The 26572-nt window shown below is 42.7% G+C and overlaps 1 protein-coding gene across 5 annotated transcripts in view; it reads right to left on the bottom strand.

Moving 5' to 3' along the window:
* Window positions 1-26572, bottom strand: part of INPP5A (inositol polyphosphate-5-phosphatase A) — a 192474-nt gene that overhangs the window by 15670 nt on the left and 150232 nt on the right. For all 5 annotated transcript variants that reach the window (XM_068198389.1, XM_068198390.1, XM_068198392.1 and 2 more), the window contains exons 10-12: window positions 16687-16782; window positions 16282-16356; window positions 4329-4402 (exon numbers count right to left, since the gene is read on the bottom strand). In XM_068198389.1, the coding sequence (XP_068054490.1) occupies window positions 4329-4402; window positions 16282-16356; window positions 16687-16782 (245 nt within the window). The remainder of the gene's footprint in view (window positions 1-4328; window positions 4403-16281; window positions 16357-16686; window positions 16783-26572) is intronic.

The raw sequence follows: 26572 nt of genomic DNA, 5'->3' as shown, positions 1-26572 counted from the left end.
AGTGTGGTCTGTAGTCCTTACCTTACACATGGTGTAGAGTAATTCTTTGAAACTTTTTTACTTCATTGGTGGTTCTTTCTTTTCTCCTTTGCCACAATTCCTTAAACCAGACCTTGGGTAATGCTGTCCAATTCTTTACAAAATAAAGAAACACCCTAATTCAATTTGAAAATTGAGAATTGGTGAGAGTGGCACTGATTTAATGTGAGTGGAACCATGGAGGCAAGATCTGAAAAATCATTGTAATGATTAAATTCAAATTGTTTTGGAGGAAATGACAGCTGTCTCTCTGAGTCCAGCTGGGAAGCTGTTTCTGTGCTTCAGCCTTAGAAGCTGGAAGCACCCAGACAACTGCATCATGTCAGGTGGGAATTTGTTCCTCGGGGGCTGAGAGATCCATGGATGATTTCATATACCTCACTAATACTGGAAGGAGTTTTACAGTGCACGAATGAGTCTGAAGTTCAGTAGAAAATACTTCCTAGTTGGCAAAAAAAAAATTGTGTTATAAAAGTAACTGATAATGCAAACGTAAAAATAACCTAGGCCTTTTTCATCGGAGTGCCTAACTCCCTTTCTGTGAGACAACAGGACCCAGCAGCATTACTGAGGAGCTGTTCTAGGAAATGAGAATCCCGTTCGCATCAGGAGTGCTGCCCTGCCCTGTCAGCAGGCAGTCCGTATGATCTGAGAACTTGCAGAGAGGCAGTGAGAACACTGGAAATGAAGAGCAGCCTGCTGACACCTAAACCATCATCTTGTACTTCCATTTCACACCCAAGGGTGACATTGGGGCTCTGTGCAATAGCATCCAGAGGTTCTGCTCTGAATCGTCTCTGCTGAAGGAAAGGAACAAGGGAGCACTCTGGGCTTTGCTTCATGCAGAGCAGGCTGGCTCAGTGTAAATCAGAAATACATGTGTCATTGTGCAACCTCCTAGAACAGAGAAGGGTCACGGGACAAAAAACAAGGTAGAGAAAAAATATTTTGTGGACTAAATAAGACTTTTGCAGAACAGTGAACCAGAGCGGTAGAGAATTCCAAAGGAGGAACACTCTGCCGAGAGTAAATGAGATTCAACCCGTCTCCTGCTCAGAGGTGTCAAAAACCAAGACACTGCCAGTGCAGAGGGTCTGCTTGAGACAAATATCACAGAGGGTATCTAAGACACAAACATATGTCTAACCAGTAAATTACATGACAGCCTAATTCAACAACAAACAAGAATAGGTCACTTTAAGAGAATGATTAATACATGAGATTGCTGTGCATGCAGCCTTATCTGAGAGCAAACCTTGTATGTGGGTGTGAACTCTTGCTAAAGTCAGCTCCTATCTTTGTTATACAACAGCTACAAGAATAATTATAATAATTAATGGAGAGCAGTGATAAAGGTAACAATTGCCCACCTGTATATTGACAGACCACAATGTTTTCACTTCTTTTTTTCACACCTCCTGCCTTTTGCAGTGATTGTTGACTACCATGAAGCCCTTTGCAGCCTCACACTGGGCTGTTTGCTCACGGCCAAACTGTTCAGCTTGTGAGTGACAGAGCTTACAGAGTTTAAAATTCTAATTTGTATTTAGTCTCCAGGGGCTTGGGTTGCTATGGGCTACACTAGATCACAGAGGATAACAAGATGAAAAGATGAATATTCACTATTTAAAATAAAAGACCTCAAAATATAGGAGTGGGTGAATAATGTCTGAGGAATACTCTTTGGAAAGATTTTTTGCAGGTTGTGTAACATAGCAGACCTGCCACATAGCCTGTGGTCTCTTGTTAAACTGTGGCTGTCCTCCCAGGAGGCCCTCCCCTTTGGCATACCTCAGCAGGACAGAGGAAGGGTTTGAGAGGGAAGGCTGGGCTCTGGACAGGGCCAGAGGAATGCCTGGCCCTGGCTGTCCTCCTGCCACTGCCCTGGAGGCTCCAAGGACCCTGGTCAGAACGTGCTGGGAGGCCCTGTGGGCACAGCGTCAGCAGATCCAGGTCCAGAACAGATGGGATGAGCCTCTTTCCCCTGGAATTTCATTCACTGCATCCCTGACATGCTCCTCTGGGCACAGGCATACAGGGTTGCCTGAGCTGATATGGCTTAGGAACATATATTAAAGAATTGAAAGGAACTCAGAATTGAAGAGAAGTTTGGAAAATGCTTTAGGGCTGCTGAACAGAGAGGAGATAACTTGACAGGCCTGCAGATGTTGTCAGTGCTATAAAATCACAGAATGAAGGAACAGTTTGGGTTGAAGGAACCCTTGAGCTCAGTCAAAGCTTTGCTCTAGATGGGTTCTAAGGAGTAACTACCTGAGCACCCCTCCCTCTGCACCGCATCATGATGGTCACCCACGGCAGGAAGAAGAATTCACAGCAGATCAAGTGGACATTTGATCTCAAATTACAGTATTGCACTGGGGAAGAACAATAGATTCGTTTTGAGTTCCCCAAGTATGCCTGCAGAAATGCCAGGTTTAGATGTGGCTGTAGGAGCACTCAGAAGTGGCTTTCCAACCCTACCCACATTCAAAGTTAACTAAAAAGTCCTGAAGCTAATGTGCAGTAACACAGAGTCTGTAAAGACCCTGTAGAAAGTCCTTTGTATATGCAGGAACATTAATTTGCTGTGCTGCCTTAATACCATTCCATTTACAGATACAAATTTAATCTGTAACTATAAATCTCATAGAAGTATTATATAAGTAATTATTTATACATACCAAAAATTATGTATGACTAAAAATAGTAATGTATTTCTGTTAAAAATACATTACTGAGCCTGTGGCCATGCAAGGACCACAGGATGGGCAATAGGATGTCCTTGCCTTATGACACAGAAAACAAGGAGAGATGGGTGAAAAAAGCATCCTAATGTAAAGCCAGTTTGCTCTTTATATATACATGCATCTTTCAGTATATAATTTTTAAATAATTTCTTATTATTACTATTACCTAGTTGTTGAGAAGGAAACAGAGTGAGTAGAACTAAAACACACAGAGACTACTCACACCTAATTTCTGATCTCTGCTTGAGGGGAGCATGACACTGAAAAGCTCTTACAGAGTGGTCTGAAGAAGCTGAAAGCTATTCATGGAACAATGTATTTTTGGTAAGCCTTGCTCTGGCTGAAAGCACTAATGTTGGAGAAATGAAGTAGAAGAATATGTATGGTATAAAAATTGTATCACTTCCCCTCACCTTCATCCACCCTGACCAGATACATGACGAGTGAGGCACACTTAGGGATGTACACACCCTGCTGGTCTACTGTTATCATACTCAACCAATAAGGACCATTTAGAGTGGTGGTAACTCTGTGCATACTTCCAGTGTCCCAGGGGATCAATACAAATCAGTATCACAGCTGGCTGGTGAGAAGTAATGAGATTATGAACACGAAAGGCAAGCTTCCCAAATTTTTTCTTAGTGTATGCCAAAACATCATACTTTTCTATCTGTCCATGAAACATAAAATAGTAGTATTTAAACATATTAAATCTATTAACAAAAAAGTATATAAAAATCATAGTTTTATCTGCCTTTCTTCTACTATTTTTTGAACTTTTTATTTGTGAATGCACTATTTCTGTCCCTTGAAAGCAACTATGAGATGTGACTTCCTCACTCTTGGAAAGGGACCATGTATGTATAAAATGACACCAAATCTTCCACAGATTTCTCCTGAATAGAACTGCCATTTGCAAAATACTTGGTTTTCTATGATAGCAATAGTTGTCCATTCATGGCTAAAACACCTCAAGGATACAGCTGACTCAAATCATGCACCTGTATTAAGCCAGCCAATTTATTCTAATAGTCTTAAGTAGTTAGATGATGTTTACTGAAGCTGAAAAAGAAGAATCTAAGTTCCTGCCCTCCTCCCTGAATACCCCTCTTGGATTTCCCTGAGTGATGGCAGTAGGCTCTACATCCCCAGCTGACTGTACTCCTGCTGAGTGCCACTGCTCACAGCCATCAAACAGCTTGAGGCAAAGACTGTCTTTATGGTTGCAGTAATGTGATTTAACAGGTGGTCTGGGACCAGTGCTTAAAAGTCCTTCCACACCTCTGAGCACACATTCCTGCCAGGTCTGTTTTAAGAGCAGCTATAAAAGACAGGATCAGCGGAACCCAAATGATGAGCTACGGAGCACTACTGGCATGTGGTTTATTAGTGATGGAAGGGATGTGGGGAGAATAAACAATCATGAAAGGAACAGAGATCATAATTTCTGCAATAAATATGGGAACATTCACATTTTAGCAACAGTGCAAGTAATAATTATGTTGTAGCTAGTTAAATAAATGGATTATATATGAATCTTACCTGGGAGGAAATGAGATGTCCAGTTCATACAATCTGTCTTTAAAGACTGACAGCTCTCTGTCAAATTCTAAAAGCTATAAAAGATAGAAATAAATGCTTTCACTCTTTAATGTTGAACTGCAGCAATTAAAAAATACTACATTACATAAAAGGACACTATGATCACACACAGCTCGAGGTATAGCCTTCATAGAATAGTTTTGATAACACAGTGTAAAACTGTCTGGACTATTTTGATACATAAACAGTGCCTTAAGAAAAGTGTTCAAATCATTCCTTTTCCTCAGTGAAAGTTGTAACATTGGCTCTTCACAGCACTGCCCTGTAAGTGCACTTACACTGCAAGGCTACGTTTCTTGAAATTCCGTTAGCAGTCTCTTCAGAGATAAACCAGACTAGCATTAAGAAAGAACAGAAAACTGATATGCTAACCAGCCCATGAGAATGTCAGTGAAATGCATCATATTACTCTGTATTATCTTAGTGCAGATAAGCAGGTACAACAATTACAATGTGCACATCACTCTTGCCAAGCAAAGCCGAGTTCCTGTTCACCTGCTCTGGATGGTGCTTGGCAGACAGCAGATAGAGGGATGTGTGACAGTAGGTAAAAGGTGTTCCCAGGCAGCAGCCAAGACAGAGCACCAGAAGCAGGTGTTTAACAGATGTAATGTCCTGTATAAATATTAGTCCCAGCCACATTTGTTTTCCCCATGACCTCTACAGAGAGAATAAATAACCACAGTCTTTGTTCATAAACACGAACCCACTCACAACTCAATTGTAATTGTCCCCATTGAACCCGCAACTGTTCTGATGGACACAAGCGATCTTACTCCAGAACCCGGCTGGGGTGCAGCCCCATGTCCCAGGGAACTGCAAGCTAAAGACAAAAGCTCATCCCCATGGTGCTGGCCCTGGCTCTGAGGGCCACTTGCTGTGCTGACGAGCGTCCCGGCACTGTCCTGCACCACGGCGGTGTTTGCCCACTGTTCATTAATCATGTCCCATCTCACAGCTGTGCTGATACCATTGTATGAATGGCAGAGGTTCCCAAAGAAATGAGATCGTGTCCCCCTTTCCCCTCTGTCACCTCATAAATCATTCCTGAAATGTGCAATTAGCAGCTACTTGTACACATTAATTATCTGTGTGAAAAGCAGCTACCTGAACCACCTGCACTGCTGATTAGTTCCCTCTCCACGGCTCACCCAGCTCTCTCCAGGCTCTCCTGCCATATGTAGGTATCTTTATATGAAGATGCCAGGTGATGGGCAGCTTTCCCTGCTTTGGTTCATTCAACACCGAACTCTCTGACAGTATGCTGGAAAGATTCTGCAATACTAATAACTGTGACAATTTGTGCTTGTTTTAACATCTGACTGAAAGCCTGAGAATTCAGTATGTTTAGATAAATATTTTGAAATATGTGTGGAAACTTACAGTATGTATCTAATAATATACTCAATACTAAAAGTGTTGGGCTGGTCCAGCACTCACTGGTCTAACTGAAGCAATCTCAATGCACTTGAAGAATAAATGGATGTTTCCCTCACCATGAATATTTCCAGGCTCTGCTTCAGTTTTTCAGTAAGCAGAACAGATTGGTAGCCACAATACATACACACTGGCTATGAAAACAAATGTTACCATCCCTTTCCTGCTCCATGCGTCTCCACCTTAGAGGTATCAGCCACCCTACGTGAATCTGGGATAGGAAAACAAGTTCCCATAGCCAGTTAAAACTATTAATTGAAATGTATGTCTGCACATGTTTCCTACTGTTCCAAGTAAACAGCTCAGAGCAGGGAAGGGGAGGTGTCAGGAGAAAGGCTGTTTCTGAAGTGTTAAACTGTGAGGACTGAATGAAAGAACAATGCTCCACAGAACACAATGGTATAAATTACTCATGGCATCCCAAGGGCTGGCAAAGTTCAATAGAAGCATTGTCTTCTCACACCAATTCACATTTTCAAAATTTTATACATTCAGATTGTTCTAGCTATGATGATATTTGCAAACTCAGTGAGGCCTGGGGTTTAGAGGACTAAGCATTTGGATGTGCATTATCATCCACAGAAGTTTCTGCTGTATTTTTTTGCTGCAGTTGTGTATGCAGTGTCTGTGCTATGCAGATGAGCTGCTGACACTGGTGGCAGATAACAGGAACAAGACAGCATTGTGTTACTGTGCTGTCAGTTTCCCAAGTTTCCCCAGGTAAAGGTACAGCTTCAACCTGAAGCCAAGGCCCAACCAGGTGCCTAGAAGGATTCAGGGAATGCTCATGGTGAAGAATTCATCCTGCCATGTGAAACAGCCAAATATTTTTACTGAATTATTTGCAAGAGCTTTTATTTCCTGCTATATATTAAATAATAGTGCACTTTCATAAATTATTTTTTCTTAGTTATTAAGTGACTGTGTAACAGTGCCTGTAACCTTCTGTCTGAACAGGGTGTGCAGACAGACACCTGCTCGCTTGCGAGGGCAAGGACAAGTTATCTGTGTGCTCAGGGCTGGGCAGTGGGAACCCCCCGACAACCCTTCTCTGTTTACCTGGCAGCACTGCAGGCAGTGAGGAGAGCAACGGAAGAGATGACGTGTGAAAACCTGAACTGTGCATTTTGAGAAAACTGCAGTTATCCTTTTCAGTAGAAGACCATGTTTTAGCTCTTATTTTTTGCTGTGAAAAGCACTTGCATTCTCATTTAAAATGTAAGATTTTTGATGCAAGTGCAAGGTGTTCATTAAGCCTTGTCACAAACAATTACAAATGTCATTTGCCCTGAAAGCAACTTTGGTTAAGAGATGGCACAGGGCCTGACATGGGCATCAGTCAATTCCATCTGCTTTACAGATACACGGGTGCCTGGAGCAACCTGGCATGACAGAAAATGAATGAAAATTAACATGGGCAAGATGATACTGAGGAGCAGTCAGAATTTCACAGGGTAATGCCTTTACTTTTAAAGCATCTAACACTGTCCTTAAAAAAACCCACCTAGAACATACTCCTTTCATGGCAATTTCACCACAAGCTGCTCACTCATTTCCATACTGTACACCAATTAGCACTGTGAATAATGTCATTGCTGAACAGGAAACATGAGTATGTCTGTCACTCTAAATGTTTTAAAAATAAAAAAAAATTAAGTTCAAACACCAGAAATCAATATATTGTTCTATTTAATTTACTCATAATAAGATCATCTTTAAGAACCAAAATTTTAAGGTGTTACATGACATGCTGTGGTAATTTGAGCAATTACACAGATTTTAAAATGCTGTGACTGGGAGATCATTCCAGAATTATATGCCATAAGCAGTTTTCAGAAGACTGCTTTTTTCTCCAAACTCAGTTTCACCAATGTATTTATGTGAATGCCACATATTTATACCTAAATAAAAGTGAAGATGATGCAGGGTCTACGTTTTACCTGCTGCAACACCGAGTTGATGACATTATATCAAGATGTTTGCTCTACAATGTCCAATGACCAGCCCAACAGGAATGTTTGATGAACACCCGAATGAAAATACCATCCATCCATCCATCCATCCATCCATCCATCCATGTAGTGTATCAACAGTTAGCTACTACCTGTGAGCCACTGTGACCCCACACTGCTAGGAATGCAGCCAGGCAGTATGTGTAGGAATGACTGCATTTGCAGCAAAGGATATTTCCTATTTATTTTGAGGAGAATTAAAAGCATTCAGGACTGATGGCTGTGTCAGCTGCAGTGCCCATCACCTCCTAAGGGAATTATCAGAACTGCTGGTTTTCTAGGGTGCTGTGTGTTCTGTAAAACCTGCTGAAAGGAGTCTCACTTTTTGCTCCCTTTTTCTTGGCAGCACTGTAACGTGCATTTATGTGCTGGGGTGGAGGAGAAAGCAATGCACAAAATTCTAAATTCCTACATTATGCAGCTTCACAGTAGTCAAAGGGTTATAAGAGAGTTTAGGCAGTTGCAGAAACCGAGGTTCTGCTTGCTTCAATTTAAAGCAATGAGGCACTGTTAAAAGGTCAGCGTCTATTGGGTACACTGCAATGGGCCACCTTGGCTAAAATCATACACGTATGAACCCCTTCAAACAGGGCAACTTAATTCAGTCATTGGAGTAGAACAACGGCAATTACTCATCAAGACCTACAGACCAAAGTCAGAGCACTGGTAGATCAGGAGGTGATATTAGCAGCATTTATCAAATCCATCTGCAGGGCCCACAAGAGAATTCACAGCTGTGAAAGGGAAATGAAGTTTCAGACCAAAAAGAGGAGATGAGCATACAGAAGTGACCTCAGAGAATTAAAACATGTGGACCCTGGTCACTGTAACCTCTTTTCCCAGTCTTGTGGAGCACATGTTTTTTTCCAAGAGACTGTGGAAAGACAGTAATTTTATCCATCTTTCCAGTCCCAGCAAATTATTTAGAAACTGATTCAGTAGTCTACTGACTTCAGATAAAGGCCTGTGGAAATGCTGATCCTTCCCACTTATCCATGAAAATGCTGTACATAACTCTGTCTGATTTAAAGCTACTTCTTTCTCTAACAAAGACTACATAAAATCATCTATTACAACGTATTTTGAATCTTAATCTTCTTTCTCTCATTGCCAGTCTTTAAAATCATGTTTCACAGAAAACACCCCAAATCACTGAATATAAATTTACCACTTATGCTGTTTTTGTATAATATTATATTTCTGCACATATCTATATATCCTGAATGGCAGTGTTATCAAATCACAAATGCCCACATAAATGTGGATCTATGGCCACAGAGAAATGGCACCAAAGAGCTTGTTCTCATCATTGGGGGGGTGAGGCACAGCAGTGCATGGCTTGTGGCACTGAGGCTGACATGACTGGTATGGATAAGCTGTCAGTCAAACACCTGCTAACAGTTCCAAGGGCTCAGCCACCCCTCTGTTCTGCAACATGCAGCAGAGAATCCAGAAATTATCCTGTGAGACTTTCGTTACTAGAAAAAAACAACATCAGAAATCAGAACCTGTTGTACAACTTAGGAAATTAGCTTTCAGTGAGAAGAATGGAGTATATGAAGAGGATAAACTAGTGAAGAAGCCAAAAGCACCGACACAGATTAAGCCTGGGCTTCCACTCATGCAGCAGCAGGGAACTTTCTGCTAACCACAGAAGCTCCTTCCACACCTCAAGGGCTCCTTGCCCAAATGCTACCTTAAGGTGCCAGAGCCTGGAGCACCCGAGAGGTGCCACAGGCTATGCCCTGTGACTACCAGCTGCTCACAGCTGAACACATGCTTTCCATTTTATGATGGGAAATTTGGATTTTGCTTCTCACTCTCCTGGGACTCCAGTGCTTACCTCGAATTAAAAGAAAGTTGACTCTAGAAAAATGTATTCATGCAAATTGCCATTTTCACAACTTCGCTGGGACAGACACTAAATATTATTGTAATAATTCATACACTGTGCACAAGAGCTTGCGACAAAGCCCCTTCAAAATGTCAGGAATGACTGAGTGGATGTTGTCTTTAAAACAGAAAGACTTTAATTAGGAATATCCTACTTGCAAATATGACACAATCAATGGATTATTTCATTAAACTTAATATACCTGTTATTGTGAAATATTAGTTTGTCCCACCTGGGAATCCAAACCATGCACTACCTTGTTACACAGTTACTTGTGAGCTGCAATTTGGCAAAAACATGAAATATGGAGGATACAGTTTTAGTATTACTCGTAGAGTGGTTAAAATTGGTATTTTCTTGAGGAATGACTATGAAATATTTCTTACTCGGGCAAAACTCCCACTGTGGATTGAAGATTCCCTGAGGCTTGGCTGGCATGAGTGTTTTGGGGAACAGCAGGACCACAGAGGCATATCAATGCTGGGTGTGCCCCTGAGGGGTGTGGGGAGCTCCAATCAATCCCTGTGCTGCCCTCATGGAGAGTCAGGCATCTCCCAGGGTCACTGGGAACCTCCAAACACCTAACACTGAGGTGCTGCTCTTCCAGCAGGGATTCAAATCCATCCCCTCCTTGTGTGGGGCTGCTGGAGGCTGCTCTGGGAGCAGCAGAGAGGAGGATTGCAGTCCGTGCCTCCCACACCTGTTTAACAAAAATACACAGACAGGCCTCGGACCAGGGACCAGAACCCATCTCTCCATCCTTGCAGCTGGGTACCCCACTCTCGTCTCTAGCTGTGTCTTTTGTATGAAAGTGTCCTCAAGGACAACTTTTCAAGTTAAACTTAGTATTTGTTTTTCTCTGTGCAATCTTTTGTGCAATGCAGACATTAATCTGTGAGGTAGCAGGGGTACCTGGAGAGCACAAGAGGATTGAGCTACTGCAGAGAGATGGTGAAAAAACAATTAAGCACCTTTCTATTCTTATTTGGTTTACCACAGACTTCGGGCAAGACGTGGAAGCTTTGGTATGGCGCTTGTGTGCACAAATATTAACTCTAAGGGATGATGGTGACATCCATAAACTTGGGGACTGGAATGCAGGTGCAAACGTTGCCCACCTAGATATTCTCTTCCATGTTACACAGGTTAAAAAGGGCCAAAGCACATTAGCAGATCATACTACAGGCTGGATTACAGAGTGCAAATACAGATGTTGAACCTACTCTTAGGGCTAGACTTAAACAAGAGCCAATGGTAAAAAAATAAATATATCACAGTACAATTGAATTATCCTTAGGCCGTACAGCAGCTGTATAGGACAGGATGGGGGAAAGGTAATGAAACAGTATTTGTAACTTTGTGTTATGGACAAATTATACGCCAGAATTACTTATCTATTTGAAGCTTGCAGTAAACAGCTAACCCAACACATCTGGATTGACTTGTTTGTGCAATCTGGATTTACATTTATGTTTTGCTAGTGAGAACAATTTATTGGTAATATTTCCTATCTCTGTCATTTCTCATTTTGCAGTTTATCCAGTGGCATATCAACTAATCGCTCATTTAAGCAAATGCAATTCTAAACACAGGAATGCTGCTTCTGAATAAAGACGCAGAGCATGAAGCCATTTTCCTATTAATACTTTATGAAAATCAGGCATCTCAGAAGACTATCTTAAATAAACGAAGCAGTTTCAGGATAGGCAGGATTTCCTTATGACCAGTCTGAGGTAGCAATGGTCCTAAGCAATCAATTTCCTTCCTCTATCCTAATTTGCCCTTATACATCATATTCAAGATTTTATCTGGACAGGGGCTGGTTGGCTCAGTGGATAAACCTCTGCCTTTTCACCTCTGGGATCATGGTTCAAGTCATACCCTGATGAAATGCACTTGATCGTCCTAATCTAGTTCCTAGTGGACAGTATTCCCATTATCTTTAAAAGGGTCAGAGCCAAGGCCATTGGGAAGAGTGCATTGTGCTATATCTTGTCTGTTGATTAATACATTTTCAGTGACGCCAGATGTTTAATCTTCATAAGCATACATATTCTCACAAAAATCTTAATAGAGGTCCCTTGCGGACTATATCCTTCTGCTCAGTTTGTGTATCATTTCAGGATTTCCTGGGAATACACATATTCCCCCCAAATACATTGCTTAAAATTTAAAAGTATGTTTACCTGTACTGTTTGCAATAACATCTCTAGGTTAACTAGCATGATAACACATCACTTTAAATCACTACTTCTCAGAGGGAAAACAACACCTTTAACTCAATCCACACTTAAAGCACATTACAATTTTCTTCTCATACCATATCAGTTGAGGCTGAACACACACAGAATAAAGGGAATTTATTCTGTGAAGGGAAACTGACTCAGAACATACTCTCCATAGGAGTTCACTGTTTGTCCTCTGCACCAAGAGAGCTGCTGCACAATTAAGAAAAAGAATCACTTCCATTCCATGAAAATCCAGGTTTGGAATCACTGGGCTTTTCAGCATAACACTCTTGGCTCTGGTTTGGCATGAATGCTGGTACACCACCAGGCCCTCTGAACCCTCTGGTGATCCTGGAGCTGCGTGCAGCAGCGCCCTTGGACTAATCCTTCTGCCCGCAAGCAGCCCAAACCACAGATGGACATGGGCTCTGTTTCTGTGGGAGGTGGGCCTGTGGGGGCTGGGGCAGCAGCACCCAGGACCAGCAGGGACAGCAGGATGCAGGACCACCGGAACAAGCACAGCTTCACTATTAGTCACCAGCTTCCACAAAGATCAATAGAAAAAAGAGATCATGATCTTAGCAGGAATATCATCAGGTTCCACTCTTAAGGCAATTAATTCACTGATCACTTTTACTACACAGTTGTGGTCCAAATCCTAAGAACAGTGCATTAGCTTCTACCTGGACTGATTCTTTAATACAGATCATAGAAAAGACAGGAATGTAGGTACCATTCCTCACCTCTAATTGCAGTTAAAGATTATAAAATGATCCCTGATGATTAAATCGTTCCTCTGTAGTCATTACAGGTTTTTACATTCTTACTATATATTTATTTAATTGACTACTCAAGAAATACAATTTAACTTGTGGTTCTTTGGTATAAGTCAATAACCTGATTATATTTTTTTCATTACATAATTACTCTTGGCTTGCTTTTATTTTGATTGTTTTGAAATTAACAGGGAACTCATTTTGGAAAAAAAAAACCCACTTATAGCCTGATCTATCACAGACAATTAAAGCATCTGCAAATATCTGGTAAAAGTGTAGGTCTATTCAAGAACTCCCTGCCCCTCTTCTGGAAGCATCGGCATGGCTGATTTTTATCACTTAAGGGCTGGAAATCCAAAGCTACAGCTGTGTTTATTGTGAGTGACATGCTGGTGAGCCAGTGTGAGCTCAGCAGCGTGGGCAGCCCCACAGAAAATCCATGCAGGTCTCCAGGGCACTCTCTGCACCTGCTGGAGGAGCAGGTCCACAGAGGTGCCATGGGGGCACGGTGGAGGCTCCCAGCCAGGGGCTGCTGCCTCTGGGAAGGTGTGAGAACCCTCATTTGTCCACCACTCCAAAATGAGAAGCCTCACTTGTCCTTTTCCAACACTCAAGGGCAAGCCCCCAGAGCAGGAAGACACCATGGAACCAATCAGCACAGCCTGGCTGTGTGCTACCTACCATCCAGGTCAGAAAAGCCGAGCTTTTGCTAACTGAAAACAACAACCTAACTGGGACCTGTGTGATGCCAAGGTGGAACTGTGCATGCTGCAGCTCCTCCTGCCTGCCTCTCTCAGTGCTCCTCTGCAACCCTCCCCACACACCCACACAGGACAGCTCTAAGTGGGTATGGACTCACACCCTGCTCTGTTGGATGGACCACAACCCCAACATACAATTCAGAACATAGGAATTAAATAATAAAACACTTCTGCATTATTGCAACAGCTGTTTTCAAATAGGCTTTATCTTTTTTCCTATCACCATAGAACTGAGTAAATCTGGGTGTTCCTTTCTGAAATACAATGATACAGAACAGTCATTGCACCCTGGGGTAATCAATATAGGTAATTGCTAAACTAACTTTGGAATAAGCTACAGCTAAGTCTGAATAAACTACAGATTAGTTTGGGAAAATTAGACCAGACAGATTACAGTATGCATTTCAAACTGAATTCCTGTTAAACAGGTGACTTGTATCTACATCAGATTTTTCATTAAAAAATAATCATTTTTATAAATATATATTATGATTCTTTTTGTTGATTACAACGAAAAAAGGAAAGAATAACTATGTATGGACAATGAAAAAGTAGCCTGTTGATAATAAATATTTGTCAGGTCTTGTCACATCTGTATACATTCCAGTGCTACTGAAGAGACATGGCACTGATAAAAAAATACCCTCTGAAAAATCAATGGATTTTGAGCTAAAGCAGTTGCTAAACACACAGAAAACATCTTTATCCAACAGCCCCAGTGCTGTGAAAATTCCCAAGCCTTGCATTGGTACAGCTAAGGAAAATTTAATCTTCCCAAATACTCATCAGGGCACTCCATCCTGCAGACCTGACAGCCCCACTTATAATTAATTATACAATTTCGATGGGAATATCGACTGCACAAAGCTATAAATCATAGAAAAAGTCAATAGGCATGGACACATTCAATCATGTCCCGACCAATGATTACTACTCTTAAAATACAATAATTATTTTCAGGAGCCAGCTTGAATTAAATTTCTGTCAGGCTGGTACAAGACCGGCGGTTGATGAAGGATGCGATGGATTTTTTGGGTTGAATTCGGCGCAGAGACATTTATCGTTTTAGATAGGTAGTTTGTTTTTAGTGATCATGGTGCTGCGTGTTTAACTAGACCATGAAGATTAGATTATCTCCAATGGCTCATTATATCGTTTATCTCTTTCTTCCATGTTTGATCTGGAAGATTTCCCACTTCTTGATGCATGAAAGAAATGACTACTGATTTTGAAATGGAATGTGTTTAAGTGGGATTCTGCCTGTACCTTCACACCCCACAGCCCTGTATGCAAATCAAGCAGCAGCCATCCAAAATACCACTAGGACAAGGCAAACAAGCACCAAGAACAGCTTTACACAGCTTCAGGAATGCACTGGGGGAAAACACAAAGGACAAATACTTTGTCAGTTGTTTAAAAAAAAACACTGGAAGAGTTACTATAATTATACGCATAGAGGAAAAATCTGAGACAGGAATGCGATTAATATGGAAAAAGGAATTGGGAGGAGACTTATTTGCTTAAACGTCCCCAAACCTGCAAATCATCAGTGAAAGAAACATTAGGCATTTCCTGAGGATGCATTCACCTTGAAAATTGAAACCAAAGAACCCCAAACTGATCTGACAGTGACTGCATTTGAAGGTACCACAGAGGCACCTCTTGTAGTGAGCACACAGGCCACATGAGCCACGCTGTGGGACAGCAGCAGGGACTAGAAGGGAAATCAGATCTTTACCCCTCATGGGTCTTACTCACCAAACTCTTCTGACCTCAACAAGTGAGTGAAATCTTATATTCTCACATGGAATCAATATCCCAGGTGAAGCCAACTTAAAATCAGAGAGGGCACCAGGGCTTCAGCTGGCCTCCACGTCCTAGAGCCCTGCAGACAGCCCTCCAACAGCCTGGCTCTCTGTGAGCAGTGAGAGAATGAGCTGTAGGCAGGGTTTGAGAGGAGAGGGGTGGAGAGCCATGGATCCTGTGCACAACCCATCCCCAGGCAGCAAGCAGCAGTGTGCCCTGTGAGTGGGCACACTGCGTGACTGGTCCAGAGTGCAGCTGAACTGGGAGCGGGGGACAGGGCCCTCTATGTGTTCCCTTGGATACATAACTCCTAGGAACCCTGGATGAAATGGAGAAAGCTTCAAACTGTGATACACAGCTTTTCCAAAATGAAGTGGCCACCATTTGAAATAAAATCACATTAAAGAAAATTCAATGCCCCTCTCCACAGAAAAAACAGAGTCCTTATTACAAATCAGAGTGCGAGTGTCCCATGTCTGCTTAATCCTCTTGGGAAGCCCTTGTATGCTTGTCCACATAGTGACAGTCTGCTGCAGAGCTTGAGATTGCTATTTTAGTTACTTTTGTGTTTCGAGTATATTTTTGCACATTTAGAAGACCCAGGTATTTTCAGAAGGGCTTTGCATTTAAGGGCCTTTCCTAAGTTACTGTGTGATGCACAATGAGGAGCTAGGAAAAAAAACAGGATGCTTGAAGAAATGCAGACTAGAGGACAGACAACAAAAGTGAATTGTTGTGTACATTTAATTTACAATATATTTGTATAAAAAAGAAGGTAAACATGCCAAAGTTAAGAATCTGTACACAAAATAACTGGCTAAGTGGTGAGGAAATCTGAAGCAGTTATTGTGTTGGCTGAATTATCTCTTCTCATTCTGCAGACAGGAGGGGTGATAAGGATAAAGGGCTGGTTAGAGAAATGCAATTTCTATGTGAATTCCCAACTTACTCCTTTGAAAGGGTTTAGCAATGAACTTACCGCAGTGCCATTGTTGTCTCTAAATACGTCTTGATTAAAATAGTCAAAGAGCTTCTTTTCTAATTGCAGCATAACCTAAGTAAAAAAATATGGAGAAAGGTCAGCAAAGCTCTTGGACTCAGCAACTCAACACCCAGCTGCTGGCAGTGACCCTTTCAGAGACATGCAGCCCTTTAAAACCACACATTTCCACGTCCAAAGCCCCTTGTCAGCTTGCCCATTTGCTTGGCTAGCAATCACTTAAACAGATCCAATTAACTGAGCATTAGGTGTGACAATCTATATCCTCCCCTCCCTTTACATTATCAGTTTGGAACAACTATATTCATGCTTTGTAGAAAAGAAAGTGAACATTCAACACTGTTTCTATTTACATAGGGGTGCCAAGGGCATTAAGTTGTTTACCTTTCGGTCATTATCAGATTCACGAAATATTAGCTTGACTACTTCATTTGTGTCAGCTGCCCGGATGGTCTGCATTGTGGCCTTTGCACACAGTGTCTAAGAAAAACATAAGGGGAGAAAGGGAAGCAAGCTTATATGCAACAGAAGACCTGATTTAACTGAACATTATGAATAGATCTTCAATGCCCTCCATCAATTGCAATTTGCTGTAGGTCAAAATACAAAGCCTTACTAATATAAGTCACTTCCACTTATGATGGACTTGAAACAATAAACTGAATTACCACTTGAAGCGAAACAGGCAATATTAAGAAAATATCAATCAGGAAAGGCAAATAGTCATTCAGCTTGTACCATGTAGACAGGTTCTTTCACAGGTATCACTGTATGCTGTATCACACATTACTTGCAAACATTCTCCAAACCACTGCTTACAGATAATGACCAGGTTTTGTGCTGGTTCTTAAGAGCTGGTAACTACAGTTCTGTGAGTTAACCCTTGTTTGCAAAAACATCTGCCCTATACATTCATGTTACAAGTACACTTTGCAAGTTGGAGAAATGCTTACACAATCTGACAACAATTTTCACAGTTTATTTTGCATAGCAAATTCCCTCTTTTAAATAAGAGACATCATGTCCCTAGATATTCTGAGGACTGGGAGCCTAAAACATATTATGAACCAACATTTTATCAGGCACAGATGAACACAGATGAACAACATTATATCAGGCACAGTATGAATTTCCACGAAAGTGCTGGGCCTTGATCTATTGGCCACTGGCCTGGCTGAGACCCAGTTTCACAGGGAGTGGGGAATAACATGAACTGGGCTGCTCAAAGGGTTGGCTCCACTGCATGGCAACAGGTAAAAATCTAGAGCTTTTTGCAAAGCAGTTAGCGAAGCTTCAAGTATGTGAAGTGCTTTGAAATGGAGGCATCTCCATCTTAACTGGGCACATTTCAGTAAGTGCTCTGCAGCTTCCCTGCCTGGGCAAGGCTGCAGAGCTACCCGTGCCCCTCTGCCTGGCTGCTGGGAACCACAAGGAAAAAGTCAGAAAGTGGAATTGAGGAAATTGTTCCCACTGGGCATTGTTCAAAGACACAGATGTGTCCCCACACCTGGGAGGCAACTCAGCATCCATGGCTGCTGCTGAGGCACACGCTGCTGACAGGATCTGTGCACAGCTGTGGATGTGGATATGGCAAAGACCGTCCTTCTGAATGAAACCTTATTTTGCTAGAGGCTCTTAAGATAAGTGTTTTCTGTTAAAGAAAGTAACTGAGTCAAGGAGGCAATGAGGTGACTTCCCTGCTCTGCTCACCTCATTCCTTTTCATAATAACCAGACAAAAGGTTTTCATTTTGTAAAATGTTAATTTGCAAAATAAATATGTTCTGTGGTACAGACTTTCACATCCTGCTATGTGCTTCTATCTCTCACGGACAGAAATACTTATATTTGGATTCATTCTCAGAGGTACAGTGTCTACTAGACACAACACCATGAACTACAGCTCACTTCTCCCTTCCCCATTCTCACCTTCTCCTAAAGGCAGAATTCATGCCAAATATGTATTTAAACAAAAATCCATCTGCTTCCAAATAATTAAGATCTCAGCTGAGGATCTCAGTGCCAGAATGGGAACAATCTGCCAATGGACATTTTGCTCCCATGTGATAAAAATTTGATCCTTGATAAAGGCCCTCGCCTATTGGCACAGTAGAAATAAAAAGCAGCGAGTTGAATGCTTTCATTTTTAACACTTGAATGGGATTTGGTAAAAACCCACAAATCTGTTATTTTTCTTATAGGTTTGTGAATGAAACAGGTGTTGATTCCCCATCTCACTGAAAAAAATTATGTCCATTTCTGTTAAACTTTTCCTGACTGTTTCCTCCCTCCCCAAAAGCAGTGCCACATGCATCTAACTCTGGGTTTAGCCTAGAACACTCCGCACACCCGCAGGTGTGTGTGCAATCACAGGTTCCACTGGCAGAAGGAGCACTGGCTCCACAGGCACAAGCACAGGCTGCTCTGTGAGTACTTCATCTGCTCTGCAGGACGTTCAGGTGCTTTTTTGAAGGCTTGGGAGAAGAGTGGTAACTTGCTGGTGAAACGCCACCCTGCCCGGCAGGAGGAGTGGCATGCTGCACCTCCGGGAGCTTTTACCTTCTAGCACAGACTTCCTACCTGTTCCCTCACACCCAAGGCAGTTGGATGATCCCTTTGTCTGCTCGGACCTGCAGTGGCCATTTTGCCATCTGTGTCTGTAGGAGCTAGTGAGGTAATCCAGCAGCGAGCCATTCCCAACCTCGCTCCCTCCACGCAGTGATTGAAATTCAGAGCACAGATCAGATAATCGGGTCAAGCCCAAAAAAAGAGGCTTTGGGCTCATGTGTCACAAATCAGTCTGGTCCCTTCAAACAGCACACCAGATTAGAACAAGCACCCGAACAAACCAGAGCGGAAAACCCGCAGCTCTCTAAAGCTGGTTTCTAAAGCTCTAACAAATCGGTCCATCTTTCACTCATTTAAACTTTCCAAATGAGGGTCAATACGGTCCCCGAGCATCCAAATGCTAATGCGCTTAAGTGCGCTTAAGCAGCTTTCCAGAGTGAATGGGCCAAAGAAGGGCTCGAAAAGACACGGCAGAGTTACTGTCACTGTCAAAAAGTCATTGTAGCCACCCCCAGAGTGGTTGCAATTCAACAAATTCATGATTTCTGTCTCTTAAAGGCATCTGCTTGAGAACATTTTTTCCCTGAGCTGCTTTATCTCACAACGTCAGGCTGGCTCCAAAAGAAAAACCCTGCGATCGACTCTTGAGAACCAATACAGAGAAAGGACCCACATACCTTATTGCTTTCAAATTTCACACACACAAAAAGTTACCTTATTCACAGACAAAAGTGATTGGGCAAAGGTTCATTTCTTATACAAGCTGGAGGCACTCCTTTTTTCCTCCTCCTTTCAATTTCTGCACAGTCGTAGTCAACCAAGCAGAAAACTTTCAAGACCATGTGCCTTTTTAGGCAAGCCTGCTTATGAAGGGATTTTTTGTTGCTAGCAAAGAAAATCAAAATGCTATGAAAATTCACTGTTCCTTGCTGGGTATTCCCTCAAAGGTATATTTTTACAAGGGCAGCAGAGGTGAATCAGCTATCATAACTCTACATAACTTCTTTTTTAAAAAAAAACAACTTTTTTTTTCTTTGGAAACAAGATTTGGTTAAAAAGCTTGCAGGAGGGCTCTATTCAGAGCTGAGATAGAGCTCAGTAGCCAGCCTTTCCCTAGTAAACACAGTCATATCTCATTCCTGATTTCCCATACTATACACAGGTAGATGCTTTATAGAACTTCTGAAATAGCCCTTTGTGATAACTTATGTGTACTGAATTGCAAAACATAGTAACAACTTTCCTGACAACGGCCTTAGAATGTAATGACAACATACTGCTACACAAAGCTAGAAGGAAATGTTTTTTGTATCTACAAGAGACAAATCTGGAACTTCTTCTAGACTCGGCAATTCTCAGAATTATGCTGTTGATTTACAGCATGACACGCCTTCTGCTCCCCCATATACACCACAAATCAAAGTGTTTAAGACTGCATTTCTTCATACTTAGAGTAAATAGGGATACAGGCATTAAAATAATTGTTATATTCATAAAACACACAACAGTCTATAAAATACACTTTATATCGTATTTATATGGGAACACTGTGAGCAGCTGTGGACTGCACTGCTGCTTCCTGCTTGGCTGGAAACTGCAACTGATTTTTCACTGATTCCACACTCCTGCTTTCTGAACACCCTATAGACTCTGAGTCCACATCCTGATGTGTGAGCTATTACATGCTTGTAAGTCCCTCAATAATTTTTAGGGGGTAGGAGGGAAACCCCCAAACACCTACAGACTCAGCCTGTCCTACTGCATCTGTCCACTGATGCTAAAGATTGTGCACTGTGCATTATTGTTCTCTATTATTTGAATAGTCTACTTAGGACTTATTATTACTTTGAATTCTTCTAAAAAAACAGAAGAGAAAATAGAATATATACATTGTTCCTTTACAATTAAAAAAGTTCAGCAATAGCTGCCACTGGAATTTGCAGCAAGCTGCATAGATTGACACAGATGTGCTCATGGCTGTGAGCGCTAGGAGAGAAGTGCAGAGTCTGAAGATTCCTGACAGGAGCTAAGTGAAATAAGGTCTTGAGCACATGAGCAACGGGATCAACTAAATTTAAGATATTTGATTTTTTTCCAGTTAAATACTCTGTGGATTCTGGAATGACAGAAAAGACAGACATACATGTATCATCTAATTATGAAAGTGAATACTCCTGAAATGCTGCTCAAGACCCAAAATCAATCTGACACTTATTAAACTAGGATAGTATTTTAAAAAATTATTATTATAATCTGGATGCAAATTGTATTTGAAATAATCAGTGAGGCAAAAAATTTGCTACTTTGGGAATAACAGAAGCATCTGTCTTGTTTGGGCTCCTCCTTACCTTCGAGGAGATGACATGATTTCCTGGATATTGGGAATACAACAGCAGTGAATTCCCCAAATCAAATGACATCAGAGAATTAAAATTTGCAAGTGAGAAAAACAAAGTTACACATAACCTTCTGAGTCAACGAGAGTTGTGTGTTTAGCTACAGGACAGATAACACCGTGCTTTTTAAACTGCACCTTCCCAGTGAAATGGAGGCTTATTATTATAGCCAATTTTTCACAAATTGGCCACAGAGGTTTTTGGCTTCACAGCTGCTGCAAAAATCAAGGGCAACCCAGGGCTCAATCTCCAGGGTACAGCAACCAAACCCTGTCTGAGATGACATACACTTCTATTGAAAAAAATATTCTTTAGACTATATATTACCTTGTGTTAACTTTAACTGTGTGCAAATAGCAATAATATCCCAGAACAGCTACTACACTTTCCAGCAGCAGGAACTGAACTCAGCAGTGACGTAAGTGTTAGCTGAATAAAGAACAAACACAAACAAGTATTAATGAGAATCCACATAAATACCAATAAAATTACTTTCTCTTTGGATGTTCCCAGAGGAGTCAGCTCACATCCAGCAGAGGCAGTGGCGGTGGAGCCAGGTGGCAGCGGAGACCCCTGCCCTGCCCCTGTCTGGTGGCGCTGCTCATGTGCCCTGTGCACGGCTCCTCTTCCGAGGGCACATCACTGCCACTGACAGGACCCTGCTGCCTGCACCGTGTCGGGACTGATTGAACCTCACCAATCCCACCTCTGTGAGCGCCTGGCCTGGGAGCTGCCTGGGACCTGTGGAAGCTCCGGTCCCCTCCACGCAGCCCCCCTGCTGAACTGCGGCACAGGGATATTCTGGGATATTTTAAAATGCTTCTTTGGGTGGTGTCTGTGACCAAAAAATCGGCACCAAAATACTATCCTCATGCTCCCATTGTCCCAGAGATCTCCTGCCTCCCTAAAACAGATGATCCCTGCTGGAAACAACTTGCCTTCCTTTGGTCTCAATTTCACAGCAGCACTAGGTTAATTATAAAATGCATTTTCTTGTCCAGAAACAGAGATAATTCATGACAAGGTTACCACAGTGTGTCACCAGGCAATGCCAAACCCTTCTTTTTTACTTTTCAGGCACGGTGCTGAGTGACCTGAGTGGCCAGGTGGCAGCACGGCTGCTGTCTGGCAGCACAGCGCACATGCGCACCCGCCTGCGGCCAGGGTGGCTCCCCTGCCCTGGCACTGCCCAAAGCACCGCCCGGCTCCTACAGAGTCATCCCAGAGCGCTGGCTGTGGCTCCTGTGCGTGTTTGCTCAGCAGGCAGTAGGCCAGGCTTACCACAGCATGCTGCTGCAGACCCTGGCCTGGGCAGGGATGGGCACTGGAGTGGCTGGCTCACAGCTGGAACAGCCGGCCCGGTGCCAGAGTGGCTGGCTCAGTGCCATGTGCCGGTGGCACAGCCTGCCCTTCTCCAAGTCTGGAGAGAGCCGTGAGGTCCCTGACTGTGGCCTCTGCCTCAGCAGCTTTGCTCTGTGCCAACAGCTGGGGGCAATTAGGGCTCTCTTTTAAATTCTCTTCTTCAGAAAAGAATCTGAATTAATTCCAAAAGGCCTCTGCCTCTCAGATTCTCCAAGATTACAGATCAGGCTAAAACTCCTTTTCCATATTCCCCTGAATGCTGATTACCTTCTTATTTTCTCTCTCTGTCTCTCCGCTCAGGTTGCACATCTTTTTGCATTCTCCTGTTTCATTTTCCTGACTGTGATCTCAAGCCTGAGTTCAGCAAAGTATCTACATGGTGATTCACAAACAATTTACCTGGAGCTGTCTGGCACCTGTGTGAGTCAGGACATGGAACTGTGCAGGGTCTCTGTGGACAAAGGTAAAGGGCTCCCCTGCTCACTTTTTAAGGCCTCAGTTTAAATTCACTTGTTGACATCAGACATCAATAATCTGCATTCAGGACTTTGATCAGATCCAGATAAACCCACAGCACAACAAGATCTGAAACTTGGAAGCAATCTGACAGAAAAATCCCTTCCCTCCTCCTGTCCATCCTTCTAAATAATTTTGTATTACTACTTGATGTCAAGTAGTCCTGAGGGAGTATTCTAAGAAATATTTGCTTTTTCTTATTTACAGGAATTGGGATAGTCCAACTGTTCCTAAGGAAATTCTCTGCATAAACGCAATATGTATGTCTTGTTCCATAAGGTGTGATCCTCTTCAGATCTACTCAGATGTTCTGTAACTTATCTTCTATTATATTTTTTCTTCTTTGGCCATGCAGTAATGCCAGCTTGAGAAATTCCTTGGTGGAAACCTTCAGAGCACTTACACTCTTCCACTCCAGCTGACCAAGCAGAGGACTGGCTGTATTGTTTCTGTTCAGCAAAGACTTTGATGAAGCACACAGAATCTGTGATGTAAATCTGTTTCTGCAGAGAAACATAAAATCCCCTGCTCTCTTGAATGCAGGAGGAATGAAATAAGAGGCAGCTTCTCTCCTTATAGCTAAACTTGCTTTTACTTAACTTGTAGAATAGGAACCTCTGTTTCTTTTCATTCTAAAAGCCAAACAGTCTGTGAACCCCATCTGCTCCTGTGTACCTTGCAATTGCCTTTGCTTTGAGTGGTAACATTGGCCTGTGTGCGCACTGATGGTGTTTGTGTTTCTGCTGCCTCCAAACTTGATGGTTTCTTACAGCCACAAGAAATGAAACATGGGAGCAGTAACACCAAGTAGCAAAAATTTAAGCCAACAGCTAAGAAAATTGTTTGGTGCTTCTTGACTTCCAGCCTTGGGCTCTGCAGTGCCTGGAGCCTGTCAGCTTCACTCTCAAGCCTTGCAGGGAGCACATGTCCTGACACAGCACAGCACGGGCATGGCCAGCCCACGAGAGTGCTCCAGGCTCCCACCTGTCCTCGGAATGAACAGCAAGCCCAGAAACACTCCCAACCAGCACTGCCAAATGGAGTAAATTCAGGAGTTTGCCCTTTAAAATAATGGGGAGTTTTTTACAAGATCAATGGTGTGACACAGCTCAAGTTCAAGGCTTAACCTTTGGAAAGTGTGACCCTTTGGCTCTCACATAGTAGACTCTCAGCAGCAGGTATAATTAGGAGCTGACTTTCAAAATATGTAGTGTTGGGCAATTCTGAAATCAAATTATGTATGTACCTAAAATCCAGATATTCTGAGGCACTGAACACTTTTAATCACAAAATCAGAAATAATAAAGAAATAAAAAAAAATTTTTCTTCTTCCTATTAAGCAAACCAGCAAAAAAATCCTTAGTCCCTTAACAAAGATGGGATTTGAGACATGGAACAGGTAAGTGACTTGCATGAGGCACAAGTGTGTTGTAGGCTGCCAGCAGCTCAAGCTTGGACTCTTACTAAGCCTAAGCACAACAGTGGGATGGACACGTCCCTCCAGGATGGACATGTGTCCCCCAGAATGGATGAACGCCCTCCAGCTCATACAATGGTCATGAGCATGTACAGCAAAGTGGGGAGATGTCCATGCTCTTCCACTGTTTTCTATCTATGGGAAAAAAAAACCCACTCCAAGTTAACTTTACTATTTAAGGAAACAAACGTTGACAGGAAAGTAATCTTGAGGTCACTGCATCTGGTTTCCAGTCCTGAACAAGTTGGGAATGCAAAATTCACTGTGTTGATAACTGAAACATTCTGCATGGTGTTATGGTGAGACTAAAACTTTGCTGACCAGGTGATGTCTTCCTGATGCAGCATGTGAACCGTTTTTTTACTGTATTTTACTCCTGTTGTTTTGTTTGTCCAGCCTCTTTGACTCAAGTCCTTTTTATCCTGCCACATCTCATTCATTTCTCATTGTCATACTCCCCGCCTGGTTCACAATCATTTGCTGCTTTACTCATTTTTTAAATGGAATATGAGTCCAGCAGCCCATAAGTTCAGATAATCCTTTCTGGCTAGTTATGTTCAGGCAGCTCTGAGAGCCATGAGGGGGGTTGCTGAACTGCCCCTCTCCCAGCCCTGCGGTCGTGCAGGTGCCTGGCTGCTGCAGTGCCCTGGCCACAGCCAAGCTGCTGGGCTGTCCCCAGCACACTGCCCACCAGAAGACTTGTGCTTCTTCAACAAGACCCAGGACATCATGGAGTTTACCCATTTCCAGAAGACCACATTCACACATTAAAATAAATAGTTTTGGATGAAATGAATGAAGGATATTTTTGTAAAATAATGTGCAAGGTGGGTACCCAACGTCTGCTATATTCTCCTTGATGAAAGCTAAGTTGGACTGACAGATCAGCATGTGTACACACCCAAAGAAGACTGGCATCACATAAAAACAGCTGCGGGGTAGAACAGTCAGTGTGGAGAGAGGAAACAGGGTGGCACGTTCTATGTACTGCCTCTGTTCACCACCCTGGTAATGCAGCTCTGAGCTCCTTCTGGCTTGGTTTGTGATGGTGGGAGAGCCAAGTGTTGTGCAGTACAGCAATGCTCAGGACCTCAGGACATGGTCTCCACTGACAGGTTCAAGGCTCGGGACCAACAGCTCTTGGCCAGCTAGGGGCACAGCTGATCAGAGACTGGAGGAACAGCAACTTCACAGCACTGGCTGGGGATTCCCAGGGATTTAACCCTGCAGGGAATGCTGATCCCTCGCTCATTTGACCCCATCACTGAGGGTACCACTGAGTGAGGACAGAAAGCTCTGCAAGAAACGAGACAACCAGGGTTCTCCTGCTTGTAACAAAGACCAACAAAGGCCCCCCCAGAGGGGATGGGACCTGACTGGGCCAAACAACCAGAAAGTGTATTCTACAAAGTTTCTGAAACAGAAATGGAATTCTTTTCATTACGCAAACCAAGATTCAAATATGTAAGACACGTGAGTACAGAAGAGATAATCAGCATCATTTTAGAGCTCGCAGCTGGGGCTGGCTTGTGAAGTACAATTCTTTCTGCTGTATCTTTAAGTGCAGTTAAATTCATTTGTCACTTGATCGAAAGCCAACAGGCTACAAATCTCCCAAGCCCCTCTGGCGCTGAATAGTGACAGGAGGATTCTGTTCTGCCATCAGAAAACATTTGTGCGCAGCTCTGTCCGCAGTCATACACGCTACTTTAACTCATCTGCCTCCCCATTCTCCCCAGCCTGGCAGGACAAATTGCTCACTGTGGCTCCCTTTCAGAGGCAGTGCAGCGCGCAAAGAATCATGACTGAGCAGAAACACAAGGAACAGGCACATAAAAATTCATCACTTTGGCCTACTGACCTCTTGCCACTGGATTTGGCAAACCCCATCTCAAAAAGTAGCACCGAGGGACAGCTAAGCAGAGCGGCTGAGTGAAATTACTGACAAAAAA

Source organism: Anomalospiza imberbis, chromosome 8 (genome assembly GCF_031753505.1).
Source record: "Anomalospiza imberbis isolate Cuckoo-Finch-1a 21T00152 chromosome 8, ASM3175350v1, whole genome shotgun sequence".
Lineage (NCBI taxonomy): Eukaryota > Metazoa > Chordata > Aves > Passeriformes > Viduidae > Anomalospiza > Anomalospiza imberbis.
The sequence above is the reverse complement of the archived record's forward strand: the minus strand, read 5'-3'. Positions and strand labels throughout refer to the sequence as shown.